The 15,818-nt window shown below is 43.8% G+C and overlaps 3 protein-coding genes across 3 annotated transcripts; 2 read left to right on the forward strand and 1 right to left on the reverse strand.

Annotated features, from left to right (window-relative positions):
• The first annotated feature begins 60 nt into the window (after window positions 1-60).
• Window positions 61-10,514, forward strand: LOC149709631 (glycoprotein-N-acetylgalactosamine 3-beta-galactosyltransferase 1-like). Its single transcript, XM_089856508.1, has 5 exons — window positions 61-465; window positions 2,606-2,969; window positions 8,834-9,200; window positions 9,271-9,577; window positions 9,662-10,514. The coding sequence occupies exons 2-5, from the start codon at window positions 2,627-2,629 to the stop codon at window positions 9,896-9,898; spliced, it is 1,254 nt and encodes a 417-aa protein (XP_089712634.1). The 5' UTR covers window positions 61-465; window positions 2,606-2,626; the 3' UTR covers window positions 9,899-10,514.
• Window positions 10,515-11,284: 770 nt separating this feature from the next.
• eIF2Bgamma (eukaryotic translation initiation factor 2B subunit gamma) lies at window positions 11,285-12,890 on the forward strand. The gene has a single exon (XM_089856497.1). It carries the CDS (start codon window positions 11,467-11,469, stop codon window positions 12,832-12,834), a length of 1,368 nt encoding a protein of 455 aa, XP_089712623.1. The 5' UTR covers window positions 11,285-11,466; the 3' UTR covers window positions 12,835-12,890.
• LOC149709633 (uncharacterized) lies at window positions 12,830-15,774 on the reverse strand. Its single transcript, XM_089856449.1, has 9 exons — window positions 15,585-15,774; window positions 15,326-15,458; window positions 14,908-15,025; window positions 14,635-14,846; window positions 14,199-14,560; window positions 13,802-14,145; window positions 13,690-13,735; window positions 13,351-13,629; window positions 12,830-13,291 (listed from the first exon to the last, which is right to left on the reverse strand). The coding sequence occupies exons 1-9, from the start codon at window positions 15,726-15,728 to the stop codon at window positions 12,878-12,880; spliced, it is 2,052 nt and encodes a 683-aa protein (XP_089712575.1). The 5' UTR covers window positions 15,729-15,774; the 3' UTR covers window positions 12,830-12,877.
• Window positions 15,775-15,818: the final 44 nt, after the last annotated feature.

Genomic DNA, 15,818 nt, shown 5'->3' on the forward strand with positions numbered 1-15,818 from the left:
TATAGGTCGAGCCGCCGCCAGCTCGCGTTCCTAAGCGGGGATCGGGTGGGCTATTGGATGAAAGAGAGGAAATTATTTCTGCAACTCTCGTTCAGTGCGGTAATCAACTCCTATTACGCAAACCTTAACCGATGGGTCTGTTGCCAAAAGGGAACGTTCCGAATTAGGAAAACCGATGGTAGGCGTGGCTTCTTCGGTCCGCGGCTCATTTCACGGCGGCTTTGAAGTCTCTCCCATCAGAGTCGTAAGATTTTCGGTCGTTCAGGGAGTCGTCTGTAAGTCGGATCGTGCTTCGAGCGAATCTAGACGGATTCGCGTAAAAATCAGCGAGAAAAATTTACGTAAACATGAAACAAATTACGAAATATACGCGGCGTTAGTTAAAAGACTTGATTAGCGTGGGAAAATGACGGCGTTGAATACTTTGTCACCAAGCCTTGGCTAATTCTCTTTAAATTTATTCAGGTAGGACCCTTCCTTCCTTCTCGGGCTATATTTTGATTCTCTACCTCCGGGACTCTTCTAGGGGGTATCCGCGAATGTAGCGAGCGCCTTTTTATGGGGGGAGACGCGTGAAGCCCGATTTTGTCTAATTAAATATGCACGAACATTGTGTAAGAAATTCCCACATTCGTGGTAGCGTGATAAGAGCGCCTTAGGACTCTCGCATTCGCGCCTTTTCAATTTCAAGAACGTTGACCTTCGCTGGTTTTTAAATACTCCCAATAAAAGATGATTTTTCTCGAGCCCCGATTGAGATTAAGACCTTGTATCTGATGTTATTTTATAGAGGTCAATCGGCGCTACCTCCTAGCCGGAAGGGATTTCCCCCAATTTTATGTTATGATGTTTTAAAGTTGGGGACTCTGGTCAGGCGGGACTCGGGCCAGGGGTCAAAATCGATATTTTTATTCAAAGACGATACTTGGGTTTAAATATTTCGTAAATTTGAATGAAGGGTGATTTTAGGTATCAAATTATGGTTACATCATTCTTAGAATAGATGTAACTGTTAAAATAATAATTATATTTATTTCGTAACCAACATTACTGGCAAACATTTGAAGTGGCAACGAAACAATAAACACACATAAATTAACATTCAAGGTTCATACAAACCTGGAAAAATCAGGGAAATAAATAGTAGATAAAAACCTCAGGGAAAATTCAGGGAAATAGGGAAATTTGCGTCAAACAGGGGCCGAGTAATTAAGCAAAATGTTCATAAACATACCCCCCCCCCCTCCATAGGATTAACATTACACTATACTTTGGAGGCTCGTAACTCTGCTTCTACTAGGGATACGGGGATGTCCTTTGAGTATGTTATAGTCCAATTTGTCCCCCATCCAACCATACTAACAACTTAGGCCTACGACAATCAGGGGCCGAGTAATTAAGGAAAACTTAAACAAACAAACCCCCTCCATAGGAATAGCATTAGACCCAACTTTGCAGGCTCGTAACTCTGTTTCTACTAGAGACACGGGGATGTCCTTTGAGTATGTTATAGTCTAATTTGTACCCCATCCTACCATACTAAAAACTTAGGCCTACGACACACAGGGGCCCAGTAATTAAGCAAAACGTAAACAAACAACCCCCTCCATAGGAATAGCATTAGACCCAACTTTGGACGCTCGTAACTCTGTTTCTACTAGAGATACGGGGATGTCCTTTGAGTATGTTATAGTCTAATTTGTCCCCCTTCTAACCATACTAAAAACTTAGGCCTACGACGCACAGGGGCCGAGATATTAAGCAAAACGTAAACAAACAACCCCATCCATAGGAATTGCATTAGACTATACTTTGGGGGCTCGTAACTCTGTTTCTACTAGAGATACGGAGATGTCCTTTGAGTATGTTGTTGTCCAATTTGTCCCCCATCCAACCATACTAAAATCTTAGTATGGTTTATGTATGGCGCTCCTTGAAAGGCCCAGGCCAGATAGGGGCCCCACTTCCACGAGCCACGTGGCTAATATAGTAAGAGAAACGTGGGAAACCGATAGTATGTCAAATTTTGTAAATAGGTTGTGAAAAAAAAACCGTCCTCTAGTGTAAATGGCGTGAATCCTCCATGTGTGTAAACTATCTATTTACGCGACCTGTACATCAAATTGCGTCCTCACTCGCAACTTGTTTATATATAAATTTGGGTTGATATCTGACTAACGTGGAAAGTTTGCATCGGTAATTATCGTTACCCTGATAAAATGTAGGCGGCGCGTCACCTTCTGGTTAAAGGTTAAATTTAGCTCTTTAGTCGCGTACTGTACATCGTTCGAAGGAAGGACGTTGGAATGACAAACAAGAATAGTTGTTTTCGTCGCCTGCCTACTCAATTTGCGAAATTGTTTTATGATTTGGCAAAGTTTAGGGTTTATACGTTGACGCGTTTTTCCAATAGTATCCTTTCGGTCGATGGTCCAATATCCATTTTGCAACCACTGGCTTTAAAATTAATCTATACGTAGCTTAATGAATATTTTAAACGGCAATCCTCAGGTTAGCCCATTTTGAAAGTGCCAGCTTAGTCCGTCGCTTAATGAGAGGTCCGTGTTCGGACTGGTCGTTGATGATGATGGTGGTCTCTTTTCAGAATAATCGTCGCCGCGACGTCATGGTGACGTGTAAATACGAAGCCGCGAGTAAGGGCGAATCGAACGGACACGCCACTTCGAGTTCCTTTCGGGGGTCCGGGGTCTGCCAGGCGGTGACGAGTAACGGGACGATGTCGCGCAAGTTCTTGTTGACGCTGGGCATCGGGATCAGCTTCGGCTTCGGTTTCGCCTACATGATGCTGAACGTGGTGTCGTGGGAGCGCAAGGGGGGCCTGGGCTTCGTCTCGTCCTACGTCTCCGTCCCCAACTGGAACGACCCCCACTCGCACGCCGACCTCGAGGACGCCGCCGGACCTCAACAACCCGTGCATTTTCACGGGACGGACGAAGACGCCCATAAAGGTAGGCTCTCCTCTCCTCTCCTCTGTCTCTTGTTCGTTCGTTCGGGCCTTATCCTCAACTAGTGTCAAAAATCTAACCTGCTGGGCTCCCCGTTAGCCACCGTTCGGCAAAGGTGCCCCCTCTCAACTCCCCCCCCCCTGGCTATAGGCCTATTTGAAAATTTGGGGGTTCCGTTTGCTTTAAAAGCGTCATCATGTATTTACCATGGGTTGGGTTGGGTGTGCTGTCTCCTCTGAATGAATATAAGAAAAGCGTGACGTTTACTTTCTGGGAAAATAAATTCCGACGCCTGCCAATAATAGGCAATCGCGTGGTAGGTGGTAGGCCAAAAAGAATCCTGCTAAGCAAATCGGATTTTGAATAATTATAAGTCACTACTGTTCACTATTGGCGTTTCAGCCGCAGTCGGTCGGGGTGTAGGGACTAGTTATTTCTCTTGGTAAGAATAGTCGGACACCTTTTAACAAAACTGTCATTAAATTGAGTATAGGCCTAGTAATGTTCGGGTAATTGCAGCTGCGTTTCACGCGCTAACAAAGCAATAAATAACCGGCTTTTTCTAGGCCTGTCCGCGGTCTGCCACCTTTTCCTTTATTAACACAATGTAACCCATTCGTTATGGACTTGACCAAACAGACAGCTCTTTTTTTTAAAAAAAATCGAGGGGTTGGATATTATTTGCCACGTCATTACGCCTAGGAGTTGGCCTTTAGCCGTCATCGGCGTACCGCGGTTCCCGTAGGAGAGTGATTAGCCTCTCGGATGAATTAAAGCGGCCCGTTTCGTTTGACAGCTTGAAAATATTCGTGGATTTGGGTAAAATTATTTTTTCCGCCTTTGAAAAATTGCCAATTATATGAAAATGAGTTTGAAATGAAGAAGAAATTCGCTGACATATTTCCCAAATCCATAAATAATTTTGGAATGTCATCGTGAATGCCACCTAAAACCACCCTTTCCAACAACTACTCGCACCTTATCTCCCTCCCTAATAGCCTAGGCCCTAACTAACTTGATTCAAATTTGCTAGCTATTCAAAATTTAACTTCCCCTCGCTCGTAATCCTAGAGCCGCGGTACAGCCTGGAATTTCGTGTAAATTTCACTTATAGTTGAAGTATTTTCGTCAACCAATTAAAATGAGAGGGATATCTGAAGCGAATAGGGTTCATACAAACCTGGAAAACCGGGAAAAATCAGGGAAATAAATAGTTGACAAAAGCCTCAGGGAAAATTCAGGCAAATTAGGATTAACATTAAACTATACTTTGGAGACTCGTAACTCTGTTTCTACTAGAGATGCGGGGATGTCATTTGAGTATGTTATAGTCCAATTTGTCCCCCATCCAACCATACTAAAAACTTAGGCCTACGACAAGCAGGGGCCGAGTAATTATGCGAAATGTTCAAAAACATGCCATAGAAATAGCATCAAACCCAACTTTGGGGGCTCGTAACTCTGGTTCTACTTGAGATACGGGGATGTTCTTTTAGTATGTTTTAGTTAAATTTGTCCCCCATCCAACCATACTAAAAACTTAGCGCTACGACAAACAGGGGCCGAGAAATTAAGCAAAATGTTCGTCAACTTATGGTATCGTCTCACTTATTCTTATTATGTTACTTATGATTTTAACACTGAACTTTGGAGGCTCATAACTCTTGTTCTACTAGAGATACGGGGATCTCCTTTGGATATGTTATAGTACTCTTTGCTCCCCATTCAAGGATACTTTAAACTTGGGGCTACCTCAATATCGTCGTCAACTTATTTTTTGTCTCACTTATTGTTAGGAGGTTACCGTTTTGAAAATAAACTTTGCAGGCTCGTAACTCTGTTTCTACTATAGATACGGGGATGTCCTTTGAGTATGTTATAGCCCAATTTGTCCCCCATCCAACCATACTAACAACTTAGGCCTACGACAATCAGGGGCCGAGTAATTAAGCAAAACGTAAACAAACAAACCCCTCCATAGGAAAAGCATTAGACTATACTTTGCAGGCTCGTAACTCTGTTTCTACTAGAGATACGGGGATGTCATTTGAGTATGTTATAGTCCAATTTGTCCCCCACCCCCCTCTTTCGTTAACATTTGCTCCATAGGATACTCCATATAAGCAAGGGAAAAACCTGTAAAATTCAGGGAAAAACCTCATGGAAATCTCATGGCAATTTGTTGTTTTCCAAAAGTTGTATGAACCCTGAGCGAAATATTTGTTCGGACAGCGACCTTTTATGGGTCCAGGCTAATATATATCGTATTCTGTCTGTCTCGTAAACAAACAAATAGGTTTTAGTCATTATTCCATGATACAAATGGTTCGCCACTCGCCCCCGCCCCCATTCTGCCCAATTGTTAGTTATTCAATTACATCGTTTCAAATTTCCAGAGACTAGAATCTAGTAGAATGTAGAACTCTTTCCTCTCTCTCCCTACGAAATAAATGAAGTTACGGTTGCCATGAATTCCGTCCGTCTTTCCGCTTGAATTAGTGGATTTAATTGACGTATATCCGGTGTTGATACTCTCTTCCCCCCCCCCCTCGGCCCCCTCTTTGTATTTTGGAGCGCGTAGCCGGTAAAAGGGGGACAAGGGGAGGGGGGTGTCGAGATATAAGGACGCTCGACGTGGGAATTGTACCGGTCACCGACAGACGTCATCTCCTATGACCTCACCTCTATTTACCACTAATAATACGCCGACTCGAGCCACAGCTTCTATATCTCAAAGACTCGGGTTTTCATTTAGGCCTATTTGAAATGTTTTTAGCAGCGACTAAACTATAGGCCAGTTTGACTGTTTTTGGGCGACATTTCCGGTATGGGTAATTGAAGAATGCCCTGAGAATCTCCCCAGGGTTGCTATATAGTTAAAGAATCGATCAACGTTCTAATCAATGTTAAATCTTTCAATCTGCATGGGGCTAGATGTCTGAGGGGAGAGCGTTGTTCTATAGTTTGGCCTCCAAATGGAAGATGTTGATTTTCCCCGTCTTATCTAACGAATATCATTGTTAAAACTAATAAAAACTTGGCTGGTTTATGCTAATATTTCAATCTCCTCGTTATCCGCTCCTTCTTCCGCCCACGCGAGAAGATAAACTTAATATCTTTGGAAAGGGGTAAAAATGGGACGTACTCAAAGAACTCCCCCCCCCCCAATTAAGAAAGGCGTTGTCGCCAAGTTAATACTACGGAGAGGACGTTCGTAAACGTTTCGCTTAATTAGGTTCGGGTCTGGAACCAAAGTTAGGGGCTCGTCACCGTCACGCGATAGACGTATTTGTGTTCCAAGTAGCCTCGACATTTTTTTTCGGAAGAAATTAGTCGCTGCTGATCTTATTGTTGTCTTTTGTTGGCTGCTGGTGAAGAAGAAGAATGAGAATTTGAAATGATTTTCCATCGGTCTGAGTTTCGGGGTTAATCGGAAGCGGCGCGATGCCGTCACGATGACAAAAGGCGACAGACAACTAATCCCCAGATATATTTAGCCGTTGACGCGAAAGTAATACTTCGTTGGTTGGTTGTTGTTAGCGACGTCTCGAATTTACTCGGGTAGTTCCGCCCACTAGCTCTTTCTCAATGAATTATGGGTCGCGTGGTCGAACAAAGTCAGGAAGACTTTCGCGCTCTTTAATCAAACGGGAAAGGATTAAATTTCCATTATTCTTCCGTCCTTGATACGGCGGCTGAAACCGGCCCTTTGAGTATTTCACTCTCCCTTTAAACGAAAGCGGAATAGTACCTTCGAAGATGTCCTCCTCACCCCCCCCCCGTGTTGACCTTTCCCCCGACCTCTTTTAATCGTATTGAAACTATTATTCGCATCATTCCTTTAAATTGTATTGTTCGAATGGACTTTCCCCTATTTGAGAAACACTTTCTACGACAAAATAACTCCTCCTATATTGTTGAGAGATATTAAAATTTTATTCTTCAACTTCTTTTATCGCGTTGGACATCGGATGAGAGAGGGGTCCAGCAGCAGTCTGTTAGGGAAACTCAAGGCCGCGTTCTATATATTAAAAGAATTTGACTTTTTTTTTCTGGTCTTAGACCCTGGGATTGGAAAGGTTAGCCAATCTCTTAAGCAACGCTTTCTTTAGCAATTACGCGCAGTCTCTAAATTATAATATAAAAATTTCGTATGAACCCTGGAATTATTTATTAAATTTACTTATCCGATTCCCTGTAATTATTTATTGGATTTATTTACTTAGCGTATCCGATTATTTGCCTAAGAGAAATTAATGAAAATAGTACAGATTTCTCTCTCTCTCTCTCTCTCTCTCTCTCTCTCTCTCTCTCTCTCTCTCTCTCTTTATTGTTCCATTGCGGTTTATTCAGCTGGCCTAAAAGTGCAGCTTGATATAATATATTTAGTTTTAGCAGCGTGCTTGTTTTGCGAGTGTAAATGTTTGTCACGTTGTTTTTCGAAAGAGAAATTTCGATCAGCAGCAGCAGGCTAAGCATGAGCAGTATGTGAATATTGCCAGCCCAGTGCATGGGAAAATTTTAAATTGGTGCCGGCGGCTCAAATCATTATCGTTATCGGTTGGTTTTACAACCCCCCTCCCCCCTAACACCCCCACTATCACTTATCGCCGCTTGTCTGCATTTCTCGAGCCAAACTTTAGTTTGATATCCGACTACTTGTTTATCAATTTAAGTACCCTATATTTGAATTTTTCTTTTTCTTTTTTTCCTGCCTGTTGTTTGAATTGACAATCAATGTAATATTTGCGAGTTTGTTTGGCGCCTGTTATAGCCTTTTGTTTACGTTGACAATCGAGTCAACTGTTCAAATTTTACAATCGTCAGGAACAACCTTCCCTATTGTCTTTTCGAGTATCTCTATCGTTATTTGTTTGGAATGGTCGACAAATTAAAAGATGTCCGCCCATTTCGAGGGCCTGCGAGTACAAGATATGTTCCTTCCATAAGTATGACACTACCTATAAAGTTCGTAATAGCTAGAGACTTACGCTTCGAGAACGACGGTGGTTAATTTTGCAGCTAGGACTTCCATCCAGTTCCTATTTAGTCTGTACATACTAAACCTTTGACAGCAGCGCCTCACCAGGCCTAACTCGCTTTACCTTGAATCTATGACCTACCTCACTCACTTCGTGAAAAGCTCCGAGTAACTAGTTACAAACTTATGGAGGAACATATGTTACGAACTTGATACGTGGAATTTGCCTTCTTTGCGAGTGCTCAAGGTATGGCATCGAAAGAGGAGAGTACTTGTAACGACCCTGCTTTATAAATTGCATTTTATTGAACTGACAAGTGTTTCTAGGTAATTTAGGTACAAGTACCGTACTTGCTAAAATGCATGGTGAAGGGAATTTTTCCGAACTAAAGTATTTTTCTGGAAGGTTTGGGAGGGGGGGGGTGGGGGTTGGCGGCGGCAAAATCGGGAACGAGATCGTGTTTAAAGGAGACTTGCCGCGAAATCTCGGGGTTTGATGCCCCCAGAACTCCCCGCGTACTCTTCCATTTACTATCTGACGCTACTCTATGGTTGGTTGGCTGCGGGTGGGCAGCGGTCAGCTAGAGCGTGACCGAGTTGTCCTCTTTCGTTAATGCTCTCTTCTATTTCGGTGCTAAAATTGGGCATTTGTTCGCGAGCCAAGAAGGCACTCGTAATAATAGTATGGTATAGAAAAGCGAGATGGTTCGCTCGTTACGCCCATCGAACCAATTGAAATTTTTCTTCATTGTCTATTTCAAAGTTATTCCCGTATATATATTTTTAATTAGACAATACAAGGATTGGTTGTTTGTTTTTTAAGTTAGCGTTCCGTGAATTTATCGTAATTTGCTTTCTTTCCTTTCTCTGTCTCTGTTTCTGTCAGACGAAGATCTGATAGCCAAAGAGATGTTTGAGAAAGTTCGGGTCTTGTGTTGGGTCATGACGAGTCCCAACAACCACGAGAAGAAGGCGCGTCACGTCAAAGCGACGTGGGGTCGTCGATGTAACGTCCTCTTATTCATGAGTTCCTCGAAAGACGACGATTTGCCCAGCGTGGCCCTCAACGTCTCGGAGGGACGCGACCATTTATGGGCCAAAACGAAACGAGCCTTCCAATACGCCTACCACCATTACGCCCAAGAAGCCGATTGGTTCATGAAAGCCGACGATGACACCTACGTCGTCGTCGAGAACCTCCGCTATATGCTGGCCACGCACGACGCCAACGAAGCCGTTTACTTCGGCTGCAAGTACGTATCCTCCGAGGGTCGAAGCGAGTTAACCGGTCCCTTACTTTCTTATCCCCTCCCCCCGTTCCAGGTTCAAGCCTTTCGTGTCGCAGGGGTACATGAGTGGCGGAGCGGGTTACGTTCTGAGCAGGGAAGCTCTGCGCAAGTTCGTGGAAGAAGGCGTGGAGAAAAAGAGTCGTTGCCGTCAAGACGACGGTGGCGCCGAAGACGTGGAGATGGGCCGTTGTTTGGAATCTCTGTCCGTCAAGGCGGGCGACAGTCGCGATAGTTTGGGCCGAGGAAGGTTCTTCCCCTTTGTGCCCGAACACCATTTAATTCCCGGTCACGTTCCTCAAAATCATTGGTTTTGGTCCTACATTTATTATCCCAGCGAACTGGTAAGTCCGCCCGCGACCCCCAACTTGGCCTTCTCTCCCCTCCCGGAAGCCAACTAAAAGGTGGGTCCTGGTTCTCTTTCGCAGGGCATGAATTGCTGTAGCGATTCGGCGGTTTCCTTTCACTACGTCAACCCTAACATGATGTACGTCTTAGAGTACCTAATATATCACTTGCGGCCGTACGGGGTCCATTCCCAATTGGTGGCCACCACAAACACCAACAAAGCGACAACGCCGCCACGAACTTTACCCCCGGTGGTCGTGAACTCGAACGCGAAATCATCATCCGATGACGACGTCGCAGACAAAAATAAATTATGATTCTTTTAAGTGATACATTAAAGTCGGATCCCCACAGACGGTCGAATCCCTTCCTTCCTTCGTTCTAGGCTTCCTTAACCCTTTAAACCGGCCCCCCCGGGCCCCCCACCGTCTTGAGAACGAAATCCTGGCGCCAAATTGATTGATGGTTCCGAACTAAGAGAAAATTTTGATGATGGACTCTCGGGAGATGATCCAAGATATGTTGTAATATCTTAACGCAAAAAAAATCATCGGTGATTTTATTTTTTAATTTCTGTTCAAAATTTATTTAGAAAGTTTATTTTATTATAATTATTATTTGGATCCGAATTTAATTAAGATTAACGCTAGTCCCGGTTATTGTCGTTACTAATTATTTATCTTCGATTAATTAAGAAACTCCGAGTGTGTTGTGTAAATAATGGTCATTAATTATCTCTTTAATATGTATTTATGAGAAAAAGGGAAAACATTTCAGCAACGAGTGTGTTCACATATACTTCCATTTAATTAATTCTGGTTTAAACGGACTTAAGAGTATGACGCCGAGTTTAATTTAAATAGTCATTGTATTTATCTATTCTAGTCAAGTTTTTTTTAAATTTGTCGGATTATTAAACGTTTAAAACAAAAATTTCGTTTCATTTCCGTTAAAATTGGAAACTTCCTTTTTTTTTCTTCTAGGGTTCCAATTTATATCCTTTAATTCGCGCCATTTTCCATAGCCAATCAACTTGGGGTATCCAAAGTCCGAGGCATAGGTTATTTATGTCATTCTTATTGGAAAATTTATCATGAAAAGGTAAGGACTAGCGGATACTAAATCGGTAATTTACAAAGGTAATTGTAGTTCACGAATTTGCCTGGTTATTTACGAAAAACGATAATTACGCGAGCAGCTTGCGTCGTGACGCGCGTGATCGAGTGGGCTATGACCTAGGCGAGCGGGCGCATGCGCCAGTTTTAGCTCGACAATTGTTAAGCCTAAATTCTTTTGTTTCAAATGAAGTTCGTGGTGCACGAAAATGCTTTAAGCTTGAACAGTCACGTAATTATTTTATTCATCAATTAAAAGTAATGGAATTAGGCCTAGCCTAGTAGTAATTGAAGGAAATTATAATCTAGATCGTGGAAATAATTAACCGCGATTCACGTATGAAAGTGGAGTAAGAACGGCAAAACTAGTCCTTGGAAGTTCAAAGGCTAACTTAGGCTGCTAAGTCGAGTTGAACACGAGTTACGTTTATCGTCATTAATTATAATTAACAATAAACGAGTACGGACAGTGATTCAAATTTAAAGTGAAAGAAGAGTGGACGAGCTACGTTGCCAAAGTACGCTAAATTTCTTTTACTACCGCGCGTTAACCACGAACGACGAACCACCATTGCCAACAGTTGGGGTTTTTATATTTCGCGCTCTCTTAAGCCTTGGTCATAACAAAGCTAGAGAGAGATCAGAGACACGTTATGGTATGCTTAGTAGTCGCGCAATCATAACCAAACCAGTAATTAATTGACATTTCGGTATTTTAAGTCGCTTATTTTATAAAATAAACCCTGTTAGTGAGATAAAGCCGCGTAAACATGGCTATAACGCCCGAATTTCAAGCGGTGGTGATGGCAGCTGGTAAAGGTTCGAGAATGACGGAAATAACGTCTGGTTGCCACAAATGTTTGCTACCCGTGGGAAACACGCCCCTTCTGTGGTATCCCCTGATGTACTTAAAGAACAACGGCTTTCAAGAAGTTATCGTCATCGTACCCGAGAATGCCAAGTCGAAATTAGACGCCGCCTTGAAACCCCTGGAGTTGAAGCTGGACATCGTGACGGTACCCGGCGGAGAAGATTGGGGAACGGCCGACAGTCTCAGACATATTAAGGATAAAATCACCTCGGATCTGGTCGTCTTGAGCTGCGACACCCTCACGGATTACCCTCTGTATTCCTTGGCTAATTTGCATCGGGTCAACAACGCCTACGTCACCATACTTCTCTCGGAAGGTCATCTCTCTTTGGGAAGCCGCGAAACTCCCGCTCCCGGACAAAAGGGCAAACATCGTCAAGAGAAAGACATCATTGGGCTGGAAAGCGACTCGGAGAGATTGATGTTTCTCAACTCGGAAGCCGATTTTGAAGAAAACATTAGCGTCCGAATGTCCCTGCTAAAGAAACACCCCAAGATTGAAATCACGACAAATCTTTTCGACGCCCACTTATACATCTTGAAGAAATCCGTCTTGGACTATTTGGTCCAACACGAATCCATTTCGACCATCAAAGGAGAACTCTTGCCCGCTTTATTGAGCAAACAATTCAGCGCCAAACGCGCCGAATCCGAAGCCTCTTTGCTGTCCAAAAAGGAAGACGGTGCCGGTGGCGGCGCCAATAAAAACCAAGGTGGCAAAAACTACGAAGAGTTAATCGCGGAACTGTCCACTTGGAACAACGGCCGGACGAATCTGAAAGAGTACATGGGTCCGGAAGAAACGAGATGTTTCGCTCGAGTCAGCAAGGAAGGTTTCTGCCTCAGGGTTAACACCCTCTCGGCTTACGTCGAAGCCAATCGGCAAATTGCCAAATTGCGACCGGCCTTTGCCAAAGAGGAGGCGAAAGCCACGTCGACTCCCACCACTCCCAAGTCTCAGATTGGCAACGATTGCTTATTAGGAGAGAATGCCAAAGTGGGAGAGAAAGTTTCGGTCAAAAGATCGGTCGTGGGACAAAATTGCCACTTGGGAGAGAAGACGAAAGTCATCAATTGCATTCTGATGGACAACGTGACCATTCAAGACGGTTCCACCGTTCAAGGCTGTATCGTTTGCGGAAACGCCTTGATCGGGAAATCGTGCGACCTGAAAGATTGCGTCGTGGGCAAAGGAATGCAAGTGGGCGATTATTCAAAGGTCAACAACGAGGTTTTGCAAGAAATGGACGAATACATGGAAATTTGATTTATTGGAAATGTTTATTTAATTTGAAATAAAAATACACGATTTATGTCATGAGAGTTCCGCAAAGAGTACAATGAGGTTTCAGATACCAAATATTTTCCCTTAGCGCCAACGTGTTGCAGGCGACGCATTTGACGTAACTACGCGAGTCGATGACCAAGAGGGAATGACAGCAACGAGCGAATTTGTGTCCGGTGGGGCAGGAGGCCTTGAAGATATGCTCGAAGGCGATGGCCTCTTGACAAATGTTGCAGCGTTCTTTGGTCGCGTCGAAAATCTCCTCCAAATCAAATTCGCTGACTTTGACCTTGTAACTGCTTTGAAGCCAATCCGACATTAAACGCAGCGAGAGTTTCTGCAATTTCGTCAGTTTCTCTAAGCGACTCAAAGTCGTCGTGCAGATTTTCAGACAGTGGTTTTTAACCATTAACATTTCCAGCTTTTTCACTTTTTCAGGCTGCAAAATAATAATTAGGCTTAGCGTCCCGGGACGGTTAATAATTCCCACCAACTTACGATATTTTCAATTTCCGATCCGAGAAAAATGAGTCCGTTCTGACTGGCTTTTAACAGGAAGCGAATTAGTTGCAATTTGCAAATCGATTGGTATTCCCAATTAGAATTAATTAGTTCGATTAAGAAGGCGAAGGGTTTCGTCTCGCTCGTCCATAAACTGACCAAACAGTCCAAGATGTCCGAATAATGATTGGCGAAGGGGATCAGGACGTTCCCCGATAACTGCGATTCCAATTTGGACATGACGTCATCCATTTTATCGAGAGTGAAGATGATTAACTGCGAAATTACTTAATAACGATCGAGAGAATTGGCCAAAAAGGAAGAGGAGATAATTACCAATATGGGATCTCGTCTGACCAAATGATCAAATAACGGCGTCGTACTGAAAGTTTAAATTTAATAATTAATTACCAATGTAAAGGACGCGGTACCAACAGGGAGGACCAACTTGTAAGCGATTAAATGAAGAGTATGATTGGGTGAAGTGGCAATTCCTTGAGGACACAATTTCGGGTTATCCGCGCTCAATTTGATCTCCTCTTGCTTCAAGACTAGCGCCGTTTCGGTCGGGTGAATGGTAACCCGGACTGTCCTGCCATCCATAGAAGTGACCATAAACCTCCTCTGGGGCGTTTCCCCGTCGACGGCCATTAAACCGGTGGCTGGAAGACTATGGAGGCCGGCCACGCAACTGACCTTTTGAACTTTCATCTCCAAATTGGCGATGACAATCTCGCACGTTCCTAAGAAGCGACCTTTCGTGAAGACCACCACGAAGCGATTTCTGGCTTGCTGCGAAATAAACTCGGTCATTGTGGATTCGGGATACGAAGATGACAACGTACCTTGAGGACTTGAAGACAAGTTGGAATAACCTTATCGCGGTCCTTCCATAAGTACAGATTGGCGGAGATGAGAGGACACGACCTTCTGGTTTCGCTGGTCGACTCCGTGATGCAAAGAAGCAAGACTTCTCCGCTGTGACATCCGATGACCAGGAAGCCCGACGACCTCCCCGTCGGTTGCCAATACAAGGATTTGGGGTTGACGATACTGCCTTTCCACTCGCCGGCGATTTCCACCTTCAGCTCGCGACCGAATATGACGCGCCAAAGAATAAAATGGCCGCTTTTACTGCCCACAATCAAGTAACACCATTTCCCCAGAGAGGATATGTCTTTATCGAAGATGTGCGTCCAAACCATGACTGCGTGCGTCACGAAAACATCGAGAGAAAAATAAATAATCAAGGTGACGACTGGAAGTCGAGACTGCAATTACCATTGGCGGCCATTTTATAAATTTCGTCTCTCAGAGCGTAATAATTATTCAGGGCTTCTTGTTCGTTGGAACTTCCGAATTCCGTTTGAGGGAACATGGTTTTGCAATGGTTTAACAGGAGTTCCGTCAAATCGGCCACCATCACCCAGTTGTTGTTCAGATCTTCGTACAGGTTGACCGCGTGGTCATTCGTCAAGGTCGCCAGTAAACAGCTAATACGGTTTATCAATATTAAACGAGGAATTATTTTGGAATCCACTTTAAGTTAGTTACCGTTTGAAACCAGCGGCACCGACTGGTGACCAAATGGCTGACCGAAAGATGGTAAAAGGCGAGGGACCCGCGATTTTAGGGCTGACTGTATGATCCATCATCATTTCAAATAGTTGGTCTATCAAAGAGGTCGGATTTATGTTCGCGTGACATTGAAATAAATTCACGCTGGCTCTTCTATAGAGTAATGTCAGTTCAACGTATGCAAACGTCATACCCTTCTATCTCTTAGCTCAGTGTCATCCCCCTACTGGGGCGCGTACAGTATCCCTCTTACAAAAGCGCGCCTAGGGGGAGGGAGGGATACACAGTCTAATCCCCTCTCTACCGACACTACTCTATAGTAAAAATTTCGAGGGGCCAATCACAATCACGATCTGGATTATAGTGATTGTCCCCTCGGAAATGTTAGCCGTACCTTTGGGTAAATGGAGATGCAAGTCGGCACGGTTGACGGGAAATTCCAACTTTTGGGGTTTTTGCGGACACGCTATGAATTGTTTGTGGATTGAAAAGGGGCTTAACGCTTCCGAAGGAGACGAGTGCGAAGACTGAAATCGAAAATTAACACTTTCAAGTACTCGAAGCGATTTGAATTTGGCGCCTACTATTTTAAAGGGCAGACCACTACCACCACCACACCAGGGGCCCCCGGATGCGTTAAATTTCTTACTCACCAGGATGTGTATCCCTTGTTCCGTACATAATGCGATTTTATTATTGCCGGACCAATTAATGGCATTTTGACTGTTAATTGAACCCGTAAATGTTAAACTATTAATTACGTTAAAATCGTTCCCCTCCGTACTGGGTGACGCCATTTTCGCGTCTCAACTCAAAATTTCCATCGATTAAAAAAAGCGAGGTTTGAAACTAGTTTCGCCGATATAGGCCGAGATGGCGACACTTAA

The sequence above is a fragment of the Phalangium opilio genome, unplaced genomic scaffold, assembly GCF_054372755.1.
Source record: "Phalangium opilio isolate 3A_F unplaced genomic scaffold, DU_Popi_V2 ptg000011l_1, whole genome shotgun sequence".
Lineage (NCBI taxonomy): Eukaryota > Metazoa > Arthropoda > Arachnida > Opiliones > Phalangiidae > Phalangium > Phalangium opilio.

What these genes read in the sequence shown, in the direction of transcription:
- LOC149709631 (XM_089856508.1), top strand. Translation starts at nt 2,627, where the DNA reads ATGGTGACGTGTAAATACGAAGCCGCGAGTAAGGGCGAATCGAACGGA. An exon ending in GGACGAAGACGCCCATAAAG is followed by an intron (nt 2,970 to 8,833) that starts GTAGGCTCTCCT and finishes TGTTTCTGTCAG; the next exon opens with ACGAAGATCTGATAGCCAAA. An exon ending in GCCGTTTACTTCGGCTGCAA is followed by an intron (nt 9,201 to 9,270) that starts GTACGTATCCTC and finishes CCCCCGTTCCAG; the next exon opens with GTTCAAGCCTTTCGTGTCGC.
- eIF2Bgamma (XM_089856497.1), top strand. Translation starts at nt 11,467, where the DNA reads ATGGCTATAACGCCCGAATTTCAAGCGGTGGTGATGGCAGCTGGTAAA.
- LOC149709633 (XM_089856449.1), bottom strand. Translation starts at nt 15,728, where the DNA reads ATGGCGTCACCCAGTACGGAGGGGAACGATTTTAACGTAATTAATAGT. An exon ending in TCAGACGAGATCCCATATTG is followed by an intron (nt 13,630 to 13,689) that starts GTAATTATCTCC and finishes GTAATTTCGCAG; the next exon opens with TTAATCATCTTCACTCTCGA. An exon ending in GATCGGAAATTGAAAATATC is followed by an intron (nt 13,292 to 13,350) that starts GTAAGTTGGTGG and finishes ATTATTTTGCAG; the next exon opens with CCTGAAAAAGTGAAAAAGCT.